This window comes from Canis lupus, chromosome 1 (genome assembly GCF_011100685.1).
Source record: "Canis lupus familiaris isolate Mischka breed German Shepherd chromosome 1, alternate assembly UU_Cfam_GSD_1.0, whole genome shotgun sequence".
Lineage (NCBI taxonomy): Eukaryota > Metazoa > Chordata > Mammalia > Carnivora > Canidae > Canis > Canis lupus.
The window spans coordinates 100,904,873-100,926,354 of NC_049222.1; the positions used below are offsets into that span (position 1 = coordinate 100,904,873).

The 21,482-nt window shown below is 42.9% G+C and overlaps 1 protein-coding gene across 1 annotated transcript; it reads left to right on the plus strand.

Annotated features, from left to right (window-relative positions):
- Positions 1–287: 287 nt before the first annotated feature.
- LOC102152102 (zinc finger protein 345-like) lies at positions 288–14,639 on the plus strand. Its single transcript, XM_038527462.1, has 3 exons — positions 288–581; positions 3,152–3,278; positions 9,747–14,639. Exons 1-3 carry the CDS (start codon positions 549–551, stop codon positions 12,062–12,064), a joined length of 2,478 nt encoding a protein of 825 aa, XP_038383390.1. The 5' UTR covers positions 288–548; the 3' UTR covers positions 12,065–14,639.
- Positions 14,640–21,482: the final 6,843 nt, after the last annotated feature.

The following is a 21,482-nucleotide window of genomic DNA, read 5'->3' on the forward strand; positions in this document are numbered from 1 at the left end:
TGAGATGTAGGTAGAGGATTTCGGAGCATCTTAAATATTTTTATCCTCTGGGAGCAGGCTGAACTCTATAGAGTCGAAAAACGTCTCCAAGCCTTGTTTAACAACCAGCAAAATCCCTCCTTGCTTTGACGCAGGAGTACCACTAGCATTCTCAGGCTGCCTCCTGGAACATCTGGTAGAACGCCCTTTGCAAGTACTACAACTCCCAGAAGACTCTGCGATGGGAGGCCGCAGTCATGAGCCAATGAGGGACCAATATGAGGGATTTCCGAGCGTGCGCACTAATTCGGGGCGGGACTTCTGGCTTATCGTCATCCTGGTCTGCTTCTCGTTGATTCTTTCACTCGGTCAGAGGTTCTGGAGCTCCGGGTTTGGATTGTGGTAACGGGACCAGAGAAAGGGCGGGAGGAGGCGCTGTCCCCGCCTCACATCTTTGGGTCCACAGCTCGGCGACGCCGCCCGGGCTGCTCCGCACGTGGGCTCGGACAGGGATCTCCAGCCCCGGTGTCCGCCGTACCTCCTCCCCCCCCCCACCGGCCCCGAGTCCAATGGCGGCAGCCGCGCCCAGGGCTCCAGCGCAGGTAAACGCTCGTCCCCGGGGCCCTCCCCACCTGGACCCTCAAGGCCGGAGCGCGGGACGCCTACTCGCGTCCCTGCGGCCCAGGCCCGGGTGCCCTGGACAGGCAGGCGCCGGTGGGCGGGGTCCTCGTGTGTGAGCGCCGGCGCGTTGGCGTGCGGGAGCCGCCTGCGGTGGAGGGGCTGGCTGAGGCAGAGGTTGGGAGGGGGTGCTAAGGCGGGAGGACTCTGCAGTCGGGGAACAGGGAGTGTGAGGCGGGGTCACCCCGGGCCTGGCGGCCCGAGGTGTGGTACTTTTTTCCGAGGACCCTGGAGAGTTGTGAAGAGAAGAGGGACACAGTTTGGGTGAGGCTGTAAACAGCTTTCCAAAAGCTGCTAAAGAGAGAGAACGGATTGGAATGGGCGTGATGAAGACAAGCAGGCCCTGGGAGTGGAGTCTTGTCCAAGGTCGCAGATCTGGTAGGAGGAAAACCGAGGCACAGAGGTTAGTCCATTAGCAGGTCAGCTGGTTGCCTTCCTCTTCCTACAGTTTCTGGAGGCTGAAAAGGCACTTATGGCACCTACACAAGGAGGGAGAGGGTTTCCCAGTCCTTCGCTTGCTCTGAGACCACCCGCATGATGTATTAGATTGTGGTAGCCTGAAACTTTCAAGTATTTTCCTAGCAATTGGGTCTGGGACCTTCGAGATATCCCGAGTTCAGGGTCCTGAATGCAGGCCAAGGGTTAATGGAGGTGTTCCCGGTTTGTCAGCCGATGTAAACAGGTGTAAAATGTTATCCCAGGAACAGATACCTGTTTGTAAATACTTGGTGTGCCTGAGTTAGAAATAGTATAGCAGGTCTTCATTCTTTCTATTAAGAACAAAGAGAAGGAGATCAAGAATCAGGCCTGTAATGTGGGTGCCTGAGAATCTGAGCATCTGTTAGGGAAGTCATAAACTTAGGAGGAAAGAGTTGGTGATACCCAGGTTTAACAGGCTCCATGTGGCTGCACAGTGGAGAACGGATTATGGGGTTAAAGAAGGAGACAGGGATCCCAGGAGGAGACAATTGCTATAATCCAGGCGAGTACTGATGGATAGAAGTGGTGGTTGTGGAGGTGGAAGGAGTTGGACTTCTGTCCATTTTTTAAGAAGGGCCAAGTAGACTTTTGGATGTTGTAGATGAGGGAGAGAGAGGAGTCAGGGAGGATCTCTGGGCTTTTTGGTCCTAGCAGCTGAAGGTATGGAATGTCCATCAACTGGGATGGGAAGTTGGTGGTAGGTTATTTTCATTGGGAATATCTTAAAGTTTTTGGCTCTGTTCAGAGTCTGAGACATTTCAAAGAACTGAGTAAAAGCATCAAATGGGCCATTGAACATACAGGTCGGGAATCGGGGGAGAGGTCCAGGTTGGAGATGTCCAAGAATAATGGTTATAGTGTGGAGGAGGGTGGAGATTTGGATTACATATAGGAGGGATTATGCAGGTTCTGGTGTCATGGTGGCAATGCTATTAGTGAGTTAGAAAGAAGAGGGTGCATGTCAAGAGAGAAATTTGATAGTGGGAACAGTGTGGGAGAGGATGATCTGGCAGGCGGCCAAGACTTCCCTGGGATGAATGGACGAGAGATGGCTATGGAGGCAGAGTAGAAATTGAATCAAGATGATGCTGCGTCCAGACCTGCTGTTTATTCACTACTGTTCAGGTTCACCAGAGTTTTGTGGTGAACTTTTATGGCGTCTGTGGTGTTCTAGTATTGCTGGTGGATAAGGTGTGGGGAAATTTGTTCATTTGTGAGGGTCTCTGTGCCTAGCATGGAGACCAATGGGGTTTTGATATGCTTTTAATGAAGGTTACATGAAGGAAGGAGGGTAATTGCTGCTGAGGGGACAGCAAGAGCAGCACAGAGGTCACAGGTATCTAAAATTTACTTGTGGTTCTGTGTGACTGATATAGAAATAGAAACAAAGATCACAGGTAGATGGGCAGGCCTTCAAAGCAGCCCTTAGGCCTTTCTTTGTCAGTGGGATCTATCGAAGGATAGGGGCTATATTAGATCATGTTTGAAGTTTTCAGGCACCCTGGATGCAGTGTGCCCAGTGCATGGGTGAGTCCAGGGTCATGCCTGTGGTGTGGGGTATGGAGAAGGCAGAGCAGTGAGAGTGCATTTGAGGGATCCAAAGATGTGAGATAGGTTTGGCCTACTGAATGATGTGTACATTGACAGTAAGTATGAGCTGAAGACCCTAGAGCCCTAGTATTGGGGACCTCAGGGTGAAGCATGAGCCCACATGGCTGTATCTTGCATGTATAATCTGTGAGATGTAGGGAAATTGGTTTGTAGAAGGGACGGAGCCCTCCAGGCCAGGCCCAGAGCTTACATGGCATTTCTCTGCCTCCTTGCCTATTGTTGCTGAGGGCTATGTACAGTGGTGAATTAGATCATGAAGAGAGAAGAGGCATCAGTGGTGATAGGGCCTGGTACCTCCTCTGGGGTAGGGAGTTCCAGAGGATACATGTGGAATAGATGTATGGGAGATGGATTATGCGTTCTCAGAGAGAGAATGTTCATGGTTTTGTCCCATTCTTGACAGGGTGGCATGACCTTTGAGGATGTTGCTGTGTATTTCTCCCAGGAGGAGTGGGATCTCCTTGATGAGGCTCAGAGACTCCTGTACCACGATGTAATGCTGGAGAACTTTGTACTTATATCCTCACTAGGTAAGACCCTCCCTTTCTCCAGTGATGTAAACGAAGTTTCACATTTCCCCAGACCCTTCTTTTCTCAGGGGTGCTCTGTTCTTTTCAGTATGTAGACCATAGATACTGCTTCCTTCAGCAGTTTCTTGGATAGATGCTGTCCTTTGTAGGGTTGTGTTTTTTGCTCTGCCCTCTTCTCTCCCCAACACTGTCTGTACTGAACCCTCACAGGAAGAATTTGAGTTCAGTAGTCTTGGAGTGAGACTAGTGGATGGCATCTTGTTTATCCCCTCCCTGGCCAGGTTATTTCTCTAGGTCTTTTGTGTCCCTGGTTTTGTTTCCTTTTTTTTTATCTGACATTTCATTGTGTTTCCCTGTGCTGGGAATTATCATGGTCATTACCTATCTGGGCCATGGACTGTCTTTTAAGACTATTCTGTACTGTTCTATTTATGGTGTTTAGATTTCTTTTTTTTTTTTTCCAGCTCTATAAAGGTATAATTGACAAATAATATTGTATATATTTAAAGTATACAGTGTTATGACCTGATATCATATACATTATAAAATAAGTATTACAATGAACTTAAACATATCCATCACTTTACATAATTTACCTTTTGTGTATGTGTAAGAACACTTGCTATTCTCTTAGCAAATTTAAGTATACAACATAGCATTATTATTAACTATAATCATCATGCTGTACATTAGATTCACAGAGCTTAATCATCTTGTAACTGACCAGTATCTCCAGCCCCTGGCATTCCACTCTTTGCTTCTAGGTGTTGAACTTTTTTTTTTTAATTCCACATATAAGTAATAACATATAGTATTTGTCTTTTCCTGACTTATTTCACTTTGCATTATGTTCTCCAAGTTTATCCATGTTATCATAAATGCATGATTTCCTTTTTTATGGCTGAACCATACTCCATTGTGTATATATACCAGGCTTTGTCTGTTCATCCATAGAAAGATACTTAGATTGTTTCCATACCTTGGCTATTGTGAATAATGCTGCAATTAACACAGGAGTGCAAATATCTGATTTCAGTTCCTTTGGACATGTACAGAGAAGTGGGATTGTTGAACCATATGATCTACTTTTAATTTTTTTTAAGATTTTTTACATTATTTTTAAGTAATCTCTATACCCAGTGTGGGGCTCAAACTCAAAATCCAGAGATCAAAAGTCACATGGTCTTCCAGCTAAGCCAGCCAGGCACCCCTATTTTTATTTCTTAAAGATCTTCCGTTCTTTACCAATGCCTGTACCAATTTATCTTACCGACTTTATATAAGGATTTCCTTTTTTTCACATTCCTCACCAACACTTGTTATATCTTGCTTTTTGATAATAGCCATCCTAATAGGCGTGAGGCATATTGTTATTTAGATTTGCATTTTTCTTATATTAGTGGTGTTGAGCATCTTTTCATGTACCTGTTGGCCATTTGTGTATCTTTGAATAAAGGTTTTTTGAGGTCCTTTGCCCATTTTTGTTTTTAGTTTTTTATTTTATTTAAGACTTTATTCATTCATTCATGAAAGACACAGAGAGAGAGAGGTAGAGGGAGAAGCAGGCTCCATGCAGGAAGCCCGATGTGGGACTCGGTCCCGGAACCCCAGGATCACACCCTGAGCTGAAGGCAGACGCTCAACCGCTGAGCCACGCAGGAGTCCCAACACTAGGATTTATTAAGCTGTGTCTTAGTAGAGGCTCTGGGTCTTGCCCATGGTGCTCTTAATGTATAAAGCCCAAATGTTCTGCCAATTCTTCTTGAGCGTTGACTTCAGAAAAGTGGCAGCTAAGTGGATGTTGTACACAAGCTCATATCTTCATATGGCCATTACCACTGCCAGACAAGGACCTTCTTCATCTAGAATTTTTTTTTTTTTTTTTTTTTTTCATCTAGAATTTGATTGTGGATTTAACTTCATCCACATTGGCCACCGTGTTCCCATTGTGAGTTAGCAAGGAAGGGAACTTGTTAGCCTTATTTAGGCCTCAGCCCAGGATTTGTGGGATCTGCTTGATCAGAGATTCTGAAGGCAAAAATGCATCATATTTCTAGGCCAGCTTCTTGGCTAATCTTTTATTCTTTTTTTTAAATTTTTTATTTATTTATGATAGGCACACAGTGAGAGAGAGAGAGGCAGAGACACAGGCAGAGGGAGAAGCAGGCTCCATGCACCGGGAGCCTCACGTGGGATTCGATCGCGGATCTCCAGGATCGCGCCCTGGGCCAAAGGCAGGCGCTAAACCGCTGCGCCACCCAGGGATCCCTAATCTTTTATTCTTGTTAAGCTTCTTCAGTGCCTCAGTGTCTGTGTGGGGAATATCGACAGCCTTGGCTTCATCACAGTGCTCTGGTCCCCCAAAATACATATGGAAATCTTGGTGGTGGAGTGAATGTAAGCCTAGAATGTCCACATTTACCAATAGGTAGTCTAGCTTCTCAAGTTAGCTGGGCTTGGCCAAGTTTTCCCTACACCTTCCCTCTTATTTTAAGAGCCAAAGTGGGGATCTCCTTTTTTCTTTTTCCATGTAGATACCCAGTTTTTCCATCACCATTTATTTATTTTATTATTGTTTTTTAAGATTTTATTTCTTCATGAGAAACAAAGAGGCAGAGACGTAGGCAGAGGGAGAAGCAGGCTTCCCGTGGGGAGCCTGATGCGGGATTCGATCCCAGGACCCTGGGACCACAACCAGAGATGAAGGCAGATGCCCAACCACTGGGCCATCCAGGTGTCCTGAGTATTTTACTCTTTTTGATACTACTTTAAGTGGGATTGTTTTCTCAATTTGTTTTCGGAGAGCTTTATTTTAGTGTATATAAATGCAGCTTAGTTTTGTATATTGATTTTTTTTTTTTTTATCCTGCAACTATACTGAATTCATTTATTCTAACAGTGTTTTGGTAGATTCTTTAGTTTTCTATATGTAAGATTATGTCACTGGAAAAAGACAGTTTTACTTCTTCCATTCTGATTTGGATACCTTTATCTCTTTTTCTTCTTCTTCTTTTTTTTTTTTTTTTTTTCTTTTTCTTCTTTTTTTAAAAAAAATATTTGAGAGGGGGAGCAAGAGTACAAGTGAGGATGAGCAGGGGTAAAGGGGGGTAGAGGGTGAAGCAGATTTTCCACTGAGCAGGGAGCTGGACATGAGGCTTAGTCCTAGGACCCTGGAATCATGACACGAGCAGAAGGTAGATACTTAACTAAGCCCACCCAGGTGCCTTTCTTTTTCTTAATTACTCAGGGCTAGGACTTTCAGTATTATGTTGAATAAAAGTGAAGAGAGTGGGCACCTTGTCTTGTTCTGATGCTGGGGGTGGGGAGGTTTGGGAGGGATATCTTAGCTTTTGATAATAGAATATGATGCTAGCTGTGGGCGTGTCAGGTATGTTGAGGTTCTTTGCTTATTTGGTGGCTCAGTCTGTTAAGCATTTGTCTCTGGCTCGGTTCATGATTCCAGGATCCTGGGATCTAGTCCCATATTGAGCTCCCTGCTCCATGGGGAGCCTGCTTCTTCCTCTGTCTCTGCCTCTCTCTCTCTCTCTCTTTCCTATTTCAAATGATCTCTTTATTTGGCATCCCATCTCTCTTTCTCTCATGAATAAATAAAATATTAAATATGTATCTGATTTTTTGATGATTTTCATTATAAAAGGATATTGAATTTTGCCAGGTGCTTTTTCTACATTTGTTGATATGGTTATATGATTTTTACCCTTTAAACCATTATTTACTTAAGGTGGTGTATCTTGTTTTGATTTGCACATGTCGATCTCTCCTTGGATCTCAGGGATAAGTCCTGATTATTGTAGTATATATTGTGTAATGTGCTTTTGGATTTGGTTTGCAAGAGTTTTGCATTTATGTTCATCAGAGATATTAGCCTGATTTTCTTCTTTTGTGTTGTCTTAAAATGGCTTTGATATCAGGCCTTATAAAATGAGTTTAGAAGTGTTCCCTCTTCAGTTTTCTTGTTGTTGTTGTTGTTGTTGTTGTTGTTGCTTTTTGAGACCTTTAAGAAGGATGGTGGGGAACCTGGGCGGGTCAGTTGGTTGAGCATATGACTGTTGATTGCAACTCCGGTCATGATCTCAGGGTCATGAGATTGAGTTTGGCGTCAGGCTCCATGCTCAGTGGAGAGTCTGCCTGATATTCTCTGTTGCCCTCTCCCTCTGTCCCTCTTCCTGCTCATGCTTTCTTTCTCTCTCTAAAATAAATAGATATTTAGGATCCCTGGGTGGCTCAGTGGTTTAGCACCTGCCTTCAGCTTAGGGCGTGATCCTGGAGTCCCGGGATCGAGTCCTACATCATGCTCCCTGCATGTGTCTCTGCCCCTCTCTCTCACTCTCGCTGTGTGTGTCTCTTATGAATAAATAAATAAAATCTTTAAAAAAATAAAATAAATAGATCTTTTTTTTTTAAAGGATGAAAAAAAATAAAAAATAAAAAAATAAAAAGGATGGTGTTAATTCTTTAAATACGTAGTAGAATTCTCCATGGTTCTGTTTGTTTGGTCCTGGGCTTTTCTTTGTTAGGAGATTTCTCCTACCAGTTACGAATCTATTCACGTTTTCTATTTCTTCATTATTTAGTATTGGCATGTTGTATGTTTCTTTCTTTTGAGAGGGAGGTGGAGGTTTGGCAGGTTGTATGTTTCTGTGAATTTATCCATTTCTTTTAGGTTATCCAATTTGTTGGCATGTAATTCTTCATTGTGGTCTCTTGATTGTATTCCTGCAGTATCAATTGTGATGTTTCCTCTTTTCCTCTTTCATTTCTGATTTTGAGTCTTTTCGCTTTTATTCTTAGTCTAACTAAAGGTTGTCAATTTGTTTATATTCTCCAAAACCCAACTCTTAGTTTCATGGGTCTTTTCTATTGTTTTTTGTTGTTGTTGTTGTTGTTGTTTGTTTGTTTTTAAGATTTATTCATGAGAGAGAGAGAGAGAGAGAGAGACATAGGTTGAGGGAGTCAGACTCCTCACAGGTAGCCTGATGCAGGACTTGATCCCAGGACCCCAGGATCATGACCTGTACCAAAGGGAGATGCTCAACCACTGAGCCACCTAGGTGCTTCTTCTATTGTTTGTCTAGTGTCTATTTCATTTATTTCTGCTCTGGTGTTTGTTATTTTCTTCTTTTTGCTTTGACCTTAGTTTGTTTGTTTTTTTTCTCATACATTGAGATATTAAGTTGTTTTGAGATTTTTCTTTTTTCTTAATGTAGACGTTTATTACTGTAAGCTTCCCTCTTATAACTGATTTTCTTGCCTCTTATAAATTTTCATGTGTTGTGTTTCTATTTTTCTATTTTCATTTGTCTTCATATATTTTTTAATTTCTTCTTTGACCTGTTGTTCAGAATGTTGTTTAAATTCCACATGTTTGTGATATTTTCCAGCCTTCCTTTTGTTAATGACTTCTAGTTTCATATCTTGTAGTTGGAAAAGAAACTTGATATAATTTTAGTCTTCTTAAATGTTAAAAATTTTTTCATGACCTAACAGGTAAGAGTCTAGAGAATCTTCTATGTGTAATTGAAAAGAATGTATATTCTGCTACAGCTGAAAGGCATCTGTTTTATGTCTATTAGATGCCTTTGGTATTAAGTGCAGTTCAAATCCAACATTTCCTTACTGATTTTTTGTCTGAATCATCTGTCTATTGTTGCTACTGGGTTGTTGAAGTCCTCTACTGTTACTGCATTGCTGTCTATTTCTGAATTCCGATCTGTTAGTATTTGCTTAATAGGTGCTTGGATTTTTGGTACATATACTTATTATATCCTCTTGATGAATTTACTTCTTTATCATTCTGAAATGACCTTTTTTGTCTCTTGTGATAGTTTTTGACTTTTTTTATTTTAAATATTTCTTATTATTTTTAAGATTTTATTTATTTATTCATGAGAGGCAGAGACAGAGGGAGAAGCAGACTCCATGCAGGGAGCCCGATGTGGGACTCAATTCTGGGACCACGGGATCATGCCCTGAGCTGAAGGCAGATGCTCAACCACTGAGCCACCCAGGCGTCCCAGTTTTTTACTTTAAAGTATACTTTTTTTTTTTTTTTTAAGTCTGCTTTGACATAAGAATAGTTACTGTGGGGATCCCTGGGTGGCGCAGCGGTTTAGCACCTGCCTTTAGCCTAGGGCGCGATCCTGGAGACCCGGGATCAAATCCCACGTCGGGCTCCCGGTGCATGGAGCCTGCTTCTCCCTCTGCCTATGTCTCTGCCTCTCTCTCTCTCTCTCTCTCTCTGTGACTATCATAAATAAATAAATAAAAATTATTATTATTTTTTTTTAAATAAAAATTATTTAAAAAAACAAATAAAAAGAATAGTTACTGTGTTTGTTTTTGGTTTCCTTTTTTTTATTTTTTTGGTTTTCATTTATATATTCATAATTGGGTTGCCCTCTTCCAGTAAAGTCAATGTGTTCTTCACAAGTGTTTCTTTGTATTTAGGTTGCTGCTGTGGAGTAGAGGATGCAGAGGCAATCTTTGAACAAAGCATTTCTGTAGGTGTGTCACAGCCTTGGACTCAGAAGGAACCTCGGTCTCCCCAGAAGACCTACCCCTGTGAGATGTGTAGTTCAGTCTTGAGAAATATTTTCCACTTGGTTGGGCACCAGGGAAAACAAAAGAGTCAGAAAATTTTCAAATATGGGACATGTGTGAAACAAATTTATTCCAGTGCAGACCTTCAGCAGCATGAGAAGCAGCAGGTGGGAGAAAAACCCTTTGTAAGCAGTGTGGACAGGGCATCATTTGTGAAGAGCAGCAATTTCCATGATTCAGGAAAGTCCTTCACCTGTGAGGTAGTTGAAGAGGACCTCTTGGCCCCCTCAGAACATCTCGAACACCAGTCCACTCATACTGGGGAGAATAAAATCACTGAGTCTGGGGTGTCTTCTCAAAGCTTAAAACATCATAACACCTGGGAAGAATGCAGGAAACCCTTTGGTCCCAAACACACACTTGGTCAGGACGAGGGTGTCCACACTGGAAGACAGTGTTTTGTGTGCCCTGAATGTGGAAAAACATTCAGGTACAAGTCCTCACTTATAATTCATCAGAGGGTCCACAATGGTGATAGGCTTCATGTGTGTAGTGACTGTGGAAAATCCTTTAGGGGAAGCTCAACCCTTAGTCAACATCGAAGAATTCATACTGGGCCAAGGCAGTACAAATGCAGCAAATGTGGGAAATCCTTTAGCCAAAAATTTGTCCTCATTTATCCTCAGAGAAATCACACTGAAGAAAATTGTTACGTGTGCCGTATATGTGCTCAGTCTTTTAGCCAGAACTCCATCCTTATTCGACAACGTACAATTCACACTGGAGAAGTGAGTTATGAGTGTACTGAATGTGAGAAATCTTTTAGACGAAAATCTGATCTTATTGAACATTGGAGAGTACATACAGGAGAAAGGCCTTATGAGTGTAGTGAATGTGGAAAATCTTTTACTTCTAGCTCTGCACTCCGTTATCATCAGAGAATTCACACTGGAGAAAAACCTTATAAGTGTAGTGAATGTGGGAAGTCTTTTACGTCTAGTTCTGGCCTCCGTTATCATCAAAGAATTCATACAGGAGAGAGACCATATGAGTGTAATGATTGTGGGAAATCTTTTACCCAAATAAATCACCTCATCATACACCGAAGAGTTCATACTGGAGAAAGGCCTTATGAATGTAGTGAATGTGGAAAATCTTTTAGCCACAAATCTTACCTCTCTCAACACCAGAGAGTTCACACCGGAGAAAGGCCCTATGAATGTAGTGAATGTGGAAAATCTTTTACCTCTGGCTCTGCCCTCTGTTATCATCAGAGAGTTCACACTGGAGAAAAACCTTATGAGTGTAGTGAATGTGGGAAATCTTTTACCAATGGACCAATACTTATTCGACACCGTAGAGTTCACACAGGAGAAAGACCTTATGAGTGCAGTGAATGTGGGAAATCCTTTACCCAAAGAAATCACCTCAATATACACCAGAGAGTTCACACAGGAGAAAGGCCTTATGAGTGCAATGAATGTGGAAAATCATTTACATCTGGCTCTGCCCTCCGTTATCATCAGAAGGTTCACATTGGAGAAAGGCCTTACGAGTGCAGAGAATGTGAGAAGTCTTTTACTTCTACCTCTGCCCTCCGTTGTCATCAGAGAGTTCACACAGGAGAAAGGCCTTTTGACTGCAGTGAATGTGGGAAATCTTTTAGGGATAGTTCCCAGTTGAATCAACACCAGAGAGTTCACACTGGAGAAAAGCCTTATGAGTGTAGTGATTGTGGGAGATCATTTAGTCAAAATTCATACCTCTCTAAACACCGGAGAGTTCACACTGGAGAAAGGCCTTATGAGTGCAGTGAATGTGGGAAATCTTTTACTTCTGTCTCTGCCCTTGGTTATCATCAGAGAGTTCACACTGGAGAAAGGCCTTACGAGTGTAGTGAATGTGGGAAATCTTTTACCAATAGCTCTATACTGATTCGACATCGCAGAGTTCACACAGGAGAAAGGCCTCATGAGTGCAGTGAATGTGGAAAATCCTTTACCCAAAGAATTCATCTCATTATTCACCGGAGAGTTCACACAGGAGAAAGGCCTTTTGAATGCAATGAGTGTGGGAAATCTTTTACCTCTCGTTCCACCCTACATTATCATCAAAGAGTTCACACAGGAGAGAGGCCTTATGACTGCAGTGAATGTGGGAAATCTTTTAGTCGAAAATCTAATCTTTCTCAGCATCGGAGAGTTCACACTGGAGAAAGGCCTTAGATGCATAGGAATGGAGTTTCCTTCTTCAGAGTAATGATACCAGAGGAAACTCTGTGAGGCACCATTTGTCTGAATTCAATCTACTACATCCAAATGCCAATAGTAAGGAGATTTCCCTTAAGTTTCAGTTATGTGGGAAGCATTGTGGCTATGTTGCATTTTCTAAACTGCCTAGGGCTCTTTCCAGATTTACATTACTGCCAGTCTTTGGCCAAAGCAATGTACTTCTACCATTTGGCATGTCTCCACAACATGCATCAGTCATCACCCCATTGTGCTCAGGGAAGATGACCTCTGCTTTCATTTGTTGAAGGAAATTAGGAGTAACCTGAGTCCTTAGGGGGACCCACATTTCCTTTTTTCTGACTAACTGGCATGGACCTGACCCATACTGTCCTAGAGAACCACCATATTGTCCTAGGACCACCGTTTGCAGGGACATGGTCTCCAGAGATATGTGTGATTAATTTTCCAGCTTCCAAGTCACTAACTCAAAAACTGCTAGCCCCTATTGGTTTGGTTTGTATAGTAACAAGTCCTTATTGTTTAAGTCCTCTTTAATTTTGGGTGTTCTCTTTACCATGTATGTGGTTTATTAAACATTTTGAGGTCTACAAGAATGCAGGAGTAAACAACTTTCATTGGGGAGGAGGGTCTCAAACTTTCGTATCTCAAGGTGTCAATATGGTGGCAGAAATTAGCTTACCAGTTTTTGCTAAATTTGTATTCCCTGTGGCTTCCTAGGGAAAACTGCAGGGTTTTCTGGTCCTGATTTGAGACCGGATGCAATGAGTTTTGGGAGTCTCCGAGGTCACCCCCAGGAGATCAGGTGTGAGAACCTCAGTTCCTTCTAGGAGCAGCATGAAAGTTTTTCCCTTGTTCACAGAGGATATCATAGAGGACGCCAGCACTGTTGAGGGGAACTTCTTCCCCAGGTCCTGCAAAGAGCCATTTGCCCTGATGTCCGCATTTCTGTAGGTGATGGTCACTGGTTGTAAGGCCATAAGGGTCAGGGGGAAACCAGAACTACTGCAGAAACACTGGCTTAATAGTGGAGGGGACTACAGCCAATTATATGGAATGTGCCTCTTCTAAAAGTGCACACAGAAATACTTCTGCAGTGAGGACTGCAGAGCTGGTGTGTGCACAAATCTGTGGACCTCCAGGTATATCTATTTTGTGTAGCTTATGTCATCATTGGAAAGAATTGAAAGGTATTTTGGATTCCTGTAGCCTAGTGATGTTCACCTCAAGACCATTGCTGCACAGGGAGGAAAACAGATCGAGAAAGCAGGGATCTGTAGTCCAGGGATGCGGCTTTCGTGACCCAGTCAGCAGTCTTTTTGGCTGTAGTGGAAAGTCTTTAATTGCTATATTTTCTTTCACTGAGCAAAACTGGCCTCCACAATGCAAAAATGTGTGGTGAATGTAGGGTTGCAAAACCTATTTTCCAAAAAGAGTTGGACAGATTTTTAATCTTGAATCATTTTTTAAAGCTTTATTAAAGTATAATTTACATGTAATAAATTGTACATATTGGAAATGTAGTCTTCAGTAAGTTTTGACCTACTGATGACCCTGAAACATCATAGTCATGATAGTGAGCATATGTGTCATTGCATATTTACCTCATGTTCTTAGTAATTTCTCTACCTGTCTCCCCAGTCCTCTGAGTCACCATTGACTTACTTTCCATTGTAATAGAAAACTCTTATTTTCTATGATTTATATAATAGGAGTCTGAACTATTTCCTTCCTGTTTTTATGTTGCATAAATAATTGTAGAATCATCAGTGATATATAAGTAGCTTGTTTTGTGTTTGGTGGTTTGTGGTTTTTGTTTTGTTTTTTTGCTGAGAAATATTCTTGTTTTTGAGTATAACACTATTAGTTTACCCATTAATTTGTTAATGGACATTTGGGTATTTCTAATTTTTGCCTATGGAAAATAAAGATACAAACATTTGTGTGTAATTATTTATATGGACATGTGTTTCACTTAATCTTTTGTCAATAACTCAGTGGAAAGTCTGAGTCATAGAGTAGATCAGTGTTTAACTTAAATTAGTAAATTGTGATCTAAACGATTATACCTTTTTGCATTCTCACCAGCAGTGTATGAGAGTTGCATTTCCTGCATATCCTAGTGAGTGGTTTAGTTTGATCAGTTGTTCTTAATTTTGACCCTTTTTATAAATGTGTAGTGCTGTCTTAGTGTTTGAACTGCATTTCTGTAAGGAGTCACCGTGACTATTTCAGATGTGCATTTGCTATCTATATTTTTGCTAAAATGTCTGTTCATATTTTCTGCCTATTCTATGAATTGTGAGTATTCTTTTACAAAAGAATGTGAAACAAAGATATGTTGGAATTTCACTCATTTTGTGACTTTTTTAACTTTTTGGAGTCCTTTTTAATATTGGAAGTGTATGTTCTCATTGTTTTCAGTTTTTTTATGCTATGTATAACGTAATGGACATATATATACTTTTAATTTTAATCTGCATTATTGACATTTTTGCTTTTAAAGTCCAGACATTTAAAAATACAATAAACCGTTGCTTTGTAGTGTTCACCCATTTTCCTGGTCTATTATGGAGGTTAGTGGGTTGGTTAGCAGGACTCTGGGGGCACCAGATAGACTCAAGATGGAGAAAGTGTTTTCGGAGTCCCAAACCCCAACAGAGACAGAAATAAAATGCTGATCAGGATCTTCAAGCCCTGGGTCCAGGCACCCTGGGCTTGAATACCAGATCCCCAGGACACACGGGCAAACTACCCACCCTCTGTGGGCCTCAGGTTCCGCCTGTGTAAAACGCATGTAAGGGGTAGTGTTTGGAGGTCAAGAGCTGAGGTACCCCTTCGCTGTGCAATGGCTGCACCTGTGGCCTCTCTAGGCCTGAGCAGCTTCAGTCTCTGCAGTGACGTGCCTAGGCCAAGCAATCTATTTCCCCAGTGCCCCAAAGGCCTTCTACCCCTGAGTATTTGAGAAAGAAATGGTGCTTCTTCAAACCTGCTGACCCACCCGTTGGGGAGGCCAGGGCTTCTCCACCAGGGAATCGGGGCAACTTGCTATTGTTCCCTAAGTCTTAGCTCCCTGACTGATGCCGAGGTGATGATGGTGCTTACACTGGCCCCCGTGAAGGTTACAAGGACTTGCACTCAGCACTTACTGGTGTCAGGACTCGAGGGTATGTGTTGTGAGCATCTTCTCTCATTCTCACAGCAACCTGAGAAGGTGGGAATAGGAATGATTATTTATTGTATTTCTAGGGAAGTCCAGGGTCAGAAAGATGAAGTTGGCTCCCCAAGGCCATACAAGAGACAGGCAATAGATTCCAGTAACCAGACTCAAACCTGAATGATTGGCTCCAGACCTGGGTGTTTAATCCTGTTAGCACAGCTCATGAAGCCCTCAGCCCAGGGAAGATGAAGGGCAAGGACCAAGGAGGCACTGCTGCTGTTGTTCTCTGTGGAATTACCATCATGAGCATATTCCCCACTTGCCCTCTGCCCACACAGTCCTTATGGGGAAGCCATGTTCATCTGCAGTGGCCTCCCCTGGGGGAGGGCTGTTCTCTTGGCCACAGCATTATGTACAGTGGCTGTGCCATGCTCCTCCTTGAGCCCAGCAGAGAGCCCAAACCTCAAGATGCCTTCGTGATTCAGGGTTCCATCTCTGCGTCGTTTATCAGCAATGGAGTGACAGCTCTGACCCCCACCCACCAACCCAAAGATCAATATGATGTCTTAGGTTTAGTTTTTCAGGTGTTTATGACTTTAGCTCTGGTGAGCTGTACACAGCCCAAAGGATCTGGTAAGTGGAAGTGATGCTGGAGACCTTTGGGTTTCTGGTCTCGCTTAGGTAAGGGCTCACTTCTCCCAACGGGCATCTCTCTCCCTTGCTCCATCTCTGCTTTTTCCATAGGAGGCAGCACCGAGCTCTGGAAAGAACCAGAGGGGTAGCCAAATGAGTGAGGTCCCAATGCAGTCTCTATCTTTCTATAGCTGTGTGACCTTGACACACACTTGGTCCAGTAAAGAACTGGGCAGCAGCTTCTGAGGTTCCACCATCAGTAACTTGCTGTGCCTCAGAGCCTACAACACTGACATATAGAAGATGGAGGTCAAGGCTGTAATAGCAAAACATCAGGCCACAATGGCAGCAAGACAATACCCGGGGTAAAGTTGGAGATTATAAAATCAACAAATATTGGCTGTCACTTGCCTTAGATAAGGTTTGGGAAATCAGAAGTGCACAAGGGATACTGCAAGGGGTAGTGGGACCAAGTATAGAATCAAGCAGCAGAAGACTCATGCCCTCTCTGGGCCATGCTGCTTGCTTGCTGTGTGACTGCAAGTAACTTACTTAGCCCCTCTAAACTTTGCTTCCTCATCTGCCCGGTGGAGATTATGCCTCTGCCCCCATCTACCTCACATGGCCATTATGAGAAAGTGAAGATGATGGTTGCAAAAGTTCCAAACCAGTATTAGTTATCCTTTTTTGCTACAACTTTGGTTTTAAGATCTGGTACTTGACCTGAAGGAGTTCACAGTCTCTTGTAAAAGACAAAGCATTTGCAGCAAGGAGAAAGCACAGAAGTCAAATCACTATGTTGTACACCTGATATTAAGGTAACATTGTATGTCAACTATACTCAGATTTTAAAAATTGAAAAGAAGGAAAGGAAGGACAGAATAGAGAGGAAAGAAGCAAGGGAGGGTGAGAGGGAAGCAGGGAGGGAGGAAGGAAGACAGACAGACACAGCACAGTTTCAGTGCCAGAGAAATGACATTGATAGTGTGTCCAACAGTTGCAGTCTGGGCCAGCGGGGTGATCCGGGTGGCTTAATGCATAACCTAACTGTAGTTTCAATCCCTGGAGGGATGTTACTTTTAACCAAACAGGAATTTCCTGGCCAGCACTAGGAATTAATCCCCTGATAGGCCCCTGTATTTCCCCTTAGAAGGGCAAGCTTTCCTAAAACAATGCATTCCTTGCTAATAAATTTCCATTTTCTGCACCATCTCTGCCTTTAAAAACTTTCCATTTTGTATATCTCCGGAGCTGCCCTCTACTTCCTAGATGGAATGCTGCCTCATTCATAAATCTTTAATAAAGCCAATTAGATCTTCAAATTTACTTGGTCAAAATTTTTTTTTTTTAATTTTTATTTATTTATGATAGTCACAGAGAGAGAGAGAGGCAGAGACACAGGCAGAGGGAGAAGCAGGCTCCATGCACCGGGAGCCCAATGTGGGACTCGATCCCAGGTCTCCAGGATCGCGCCCTGGGCCAAAGGCAGGCGCCAAACCGCTGCGCCACCCAGGGATCCCTTGGTCAAAATTTTTAAACAGTTTTAACCCTATCAATATCTATTTTATTTTTAAGATTTTATGTATTTATTCATGAGAGACACAGAGGCAGAGAGAGAAGCAGGCTCCCTGCGGGCCCTGGGATCACAACCTGAGCCAAAGGCAGATCTCAAACACTGAGTCACCCAGGTGCCCCAATACCACTTTAAAATAATAATCCTGGGGGATCCCTGGGTGGTGCAGTGGTTTGGCGCCTGCCTTTGGCCCAGGGCACGATCCTGGAGACCCGGGATTGAATCCCACGTCGGGCTCCCGGTGCATGGAGCCTGCTTTTCTCTCTGCCTGTGTCTCTGCCTCTCTCTCTCTCTCTGTGTGACTATCATAAATAAATAAAGAAAAAAATATTTTAAAATAATAATCCTGGGCAGCCCCGGTGGCTCAGGGCAGCCTGGGTGGCTCAGCGGTTTAGCGCCGCCTTCTGCCCAGGGTGTGATCCTGGAGACCCGGGATGAGTCCCACATCGGGCTCCCTGCATGGAGCCTGCTTCTCCCTCTGCCTTTGTCTCTGCCTCTCTCTCTGTCTCTATGTGTGTCTCTCATGAATAAATAAGTAAAGTCTTTAAAAAATAAAAAAAATAATAATCCTTTTTTGTTCCATTCCTATCAATATTTGTTTTGTTCAAAAAAAAATATTTGTTTTGTTCACTTTATTCCTTAATAACTGTTTAAAAATTTCTGCCCTGCTAAAACGTCTACTGATTCTGTCTTCTGCTTTTTCCTACTTTTGTTAATTAATGTAATGTTTTTGTTATCGATAAGACCCACGAGGAAAAGCTGAAACAGCATTTTGATAAGGCTTCCTGACTTGTGCTTTGGTTTTAACAACAGTAGGTCTGTATGGGGTGTCCATATGAAAGGAGTCCCTTAAGCACAGCATTTACCATGACCTAGGCAACAGGCATAATTCAGTGTGTGAGTATCCCAAAGTCAGGCCCACATGGCTTGCATACCAAGTGTATCAGCTGCTTCACCTGGGTCGCTCCACTTGGCATTCATAGGAGGAAACAGACCCCTTCTCAGGACTAACACACCTTTCAGTGACTTATTCTGGTCCATCAGTTGGCTTTGCCCTAAGGAATACCTTCTGTGTCTCTATCACATACAGCCATCTGTGATTATTTCACAGTGAGCCATGGGTCCTGTATCAACAAAACATGCTCTTCCATTCTGCAGCATTCAAATCAGAGACATAGCCCCCAACTTATTCTCATCAGCCATTTAGGTACAGGTTCTCATGATACTGATCTATAAAATGAAGGAATTGGGGCAGCCCCGGTGGCGCAGTGGTTTAGCGCAGTCTGCAGCCCAGGGCGTGATCCTGGAGAACCTGGATCGAGTCCCACATCAGGCTCTCTGTATGATGCCTGCTTCTCCCTCTGCCTCTCTCTCTCTCTCTCTGTCTCTATGAATAAATAAATAAAATCTTTAAAAAAATAAAATGAAGGAACTTCTTTATATTATGCCCCCTTGGTTTCAAGTTTCTTGGTTTTGCCCCTCCACCATGATGATGAACATGGTGACCAGAGATCTTAGAATTACTTTGTTATCCCTGCACAATTTTTCCCTTGGGAGGCCGATTTGAGGCCAGGGAGCAGAGCTTAGACTCACTGAAATATGAGCTTGGTCTAGCATCGAAGTCTGACCCAGTATTCTCCTTTATTTTTAGTTTAACTCTATTTTGCCTGTTTCTTATTAGTTTGCACTTCCTTATGCATGCAATGAACCAATTCCTCAGGAGTTGGATCCGTCTCTGAATTCCTTTGCTAAGTCTTACCGTTAGTAACTGATTACAGCACAGCTGCTGCTCCATATCACGTTGACCACTGTGACCATGTGTCCATTCAGGAATCAAAGGTTATTTATCCCTGACCCTTTCATCCTTTCTCTTCCCAAACCACATGTTTCCATGAGCAAGCACTGTCCTAGCAAATCCCATTTCATGACACCAACTACATTCTGCACCAACAGTTCCAATGAAAGGAACAAGAAGTCTCCAACACCAACTGGGTGTCCTAAAATTCAGCTCAATTATGACACTACCTGGAGATAACCCAGATCCCACAAGTTAAAGGCTCAGGTCCAAGGGACTGCCTCCCGCTTCAAATGCCAATTACAGGTGTAGTTTGTTACTTTTACTTCTGAGTGATCAGCTGTAAACCTGAGGTTCCTATGATGCCCCTATTCAAGTTGGATTAATTTTCTGGAGTGGCTCACAGAACTCAGGAAAACACATGTACCAGTTTATTAAAAGATGTGATACAAGACAAAGAGGAATAGCCAGATGAAGAGATACAGGGGATAAAGTCTGGGAGGGTTCCAAGTGCAAGAGCTTCCGTACCCATGGATATGGGATACTTCATTCTCCCAGGACATGGATATGCTGACTGACCTGGGAGCTCTCCCAACTCCATACTATTGGGATTTTTATGGAGGCTTCATCACATAGGCATGATCGATTATGAACTCCATTTCCAGCCCCTCTCTCCTCTCTGGAGAATGGGAACTCAGGCTGAAAACTCCAAGCTTTTGATTATGGCTTAGTTTTTCTGGTGGCTAGACCCCATCCAGGAGCCCACCAAGAGTCACTTATTAGAACAAAAGACTATCCTGATGCAAAGCTCCTAAAACCGTCATTACCAGGTAATTATAACGGTTTTAGGAGCTTTGCATCAGGAACCAGGGGCAGAGACTCTGTGTGTGTGTGTGTGTGTGTGTGTGTGTGTATTATTTTAGGTGTGAAGGTAGTATTGGATAAAGTCACCAAGAAGACATGACCACTAGGGATGCATGGGGGCTCAGCTGTTGAGCCTTTGCCTTTGGCTCAGGGTGTGATCCCGGAGTCCCAGGATCAAGTCCTACATCGGGCTCCCTGCATGGATCCTGCTTCTCCCTCTGACTGTGTCTCTGCCTCTCTCGCTTTCTGTGTCTGTCATGAATAAATAAAATCTTAAAAAAAAAAAAAAAAAAGACCTGACCACTGATTGATGCAAGAGCTAGATCGGGGCAATCAGAGGCTTCTTACCCTCTCCCCTGTCCTTGGAATGTCCATTCTGCTTGCCTTCCCTGTACTAGAAGCTGCCCAAGGACACAGCCTTGAGATAATAAGGTGGTGTTGCTACCATCTGGATGGTATATCCAACTGAACCCAGTTAAAGCTTCTATGTAATTTTTTTTGCTTCTATATAAATTTTAAGATTCTGGCAGGCAGGTACAGAGATCTACTCATCTTGCAGTCACCCAAGTTAAGCTTCATATGTAAGTTCCCCTGCTTAAACCTGCCACCTACCAATGTGGAGTAGTTTGCCTCTGTCTTCCATGTATGGGGGCCAGTTTCAGATTCTACCCAGGAAGTTCCCAAAATAATGAACGAAAAGGTAGAAGCAATAAGTGTACTGGATGGAAGAATGAAAATGTAACTGCCTCAATGTGTCCAATATTATAAAGATATTTTAAAAAGAAACTCAGAGACCAAAAAACAAAACAAAACAAACAAACAAACAAACAAAAAAACCTCAGAGACAGAATAGCAATAATGGGGAGCTTACTTGTCAAGAGATTTGGTTAAACAGGGACCAGGTAGCTCAGTGGTTGAGCATCTGCCTTCAGCTCAAGGCTGGTCCCAGAGTCCCAGGATCAAGTCTCACATCGAGCTCTGCTTGGGGAGCCTGCTTCTCCCTCTGCCTCTCTCTCTGTGTCTCTAATAAATAAATAAATAAATAAATAAATAAATAAATAAATAAATAAATAAATAAATAATTTTAAAAAGATTTGGTTAAACAACTTGCCTTTGCCAACTACTTAGGGCTTCTCTCTAAGGAGTTCCTTAAGACAATGGCAATTTTGGAAGGAAATATTTTCTGAGTGATGTTGGACATAAACTTGTCCTTTATTTTCACAGAGGGCCAGAAGGATCTGTCTCAGCACTACCTGCTCTTAAGTGGCTTCTGGGCCAGTAAGCTTTGCCCCAGTATTACGAGGTGGGTGGAGCTAAGAATGATGTCCCCAAAGTGCATTAAATTTTACTCTTCCCTCTGCTGGGTCCT

Bases quoted from the DNA above. Each gene is read 5' to 3' on its own strand.
- LOC102152102 (XM_038527462.1), top strand. From the start codon at position 549: ATGGCGGCAGCCGCGCCCAGGGCTCCAGCGCAG. The intron at 582-3,151 runs GTAAACGCTCGT...CATTCTTGACAG, and splicing joins CGCCCAGGGCTCCAGCGCAG to GGTGGCATGACCTTTGAGGA. The intron at 3,279-9,746 runs GTAAGACCCTCC...CTTTGTATTTAG, and splicing joins TGTACTTATATCCTCACTAG to GTTGCTGCTGTGGAGTAGAG.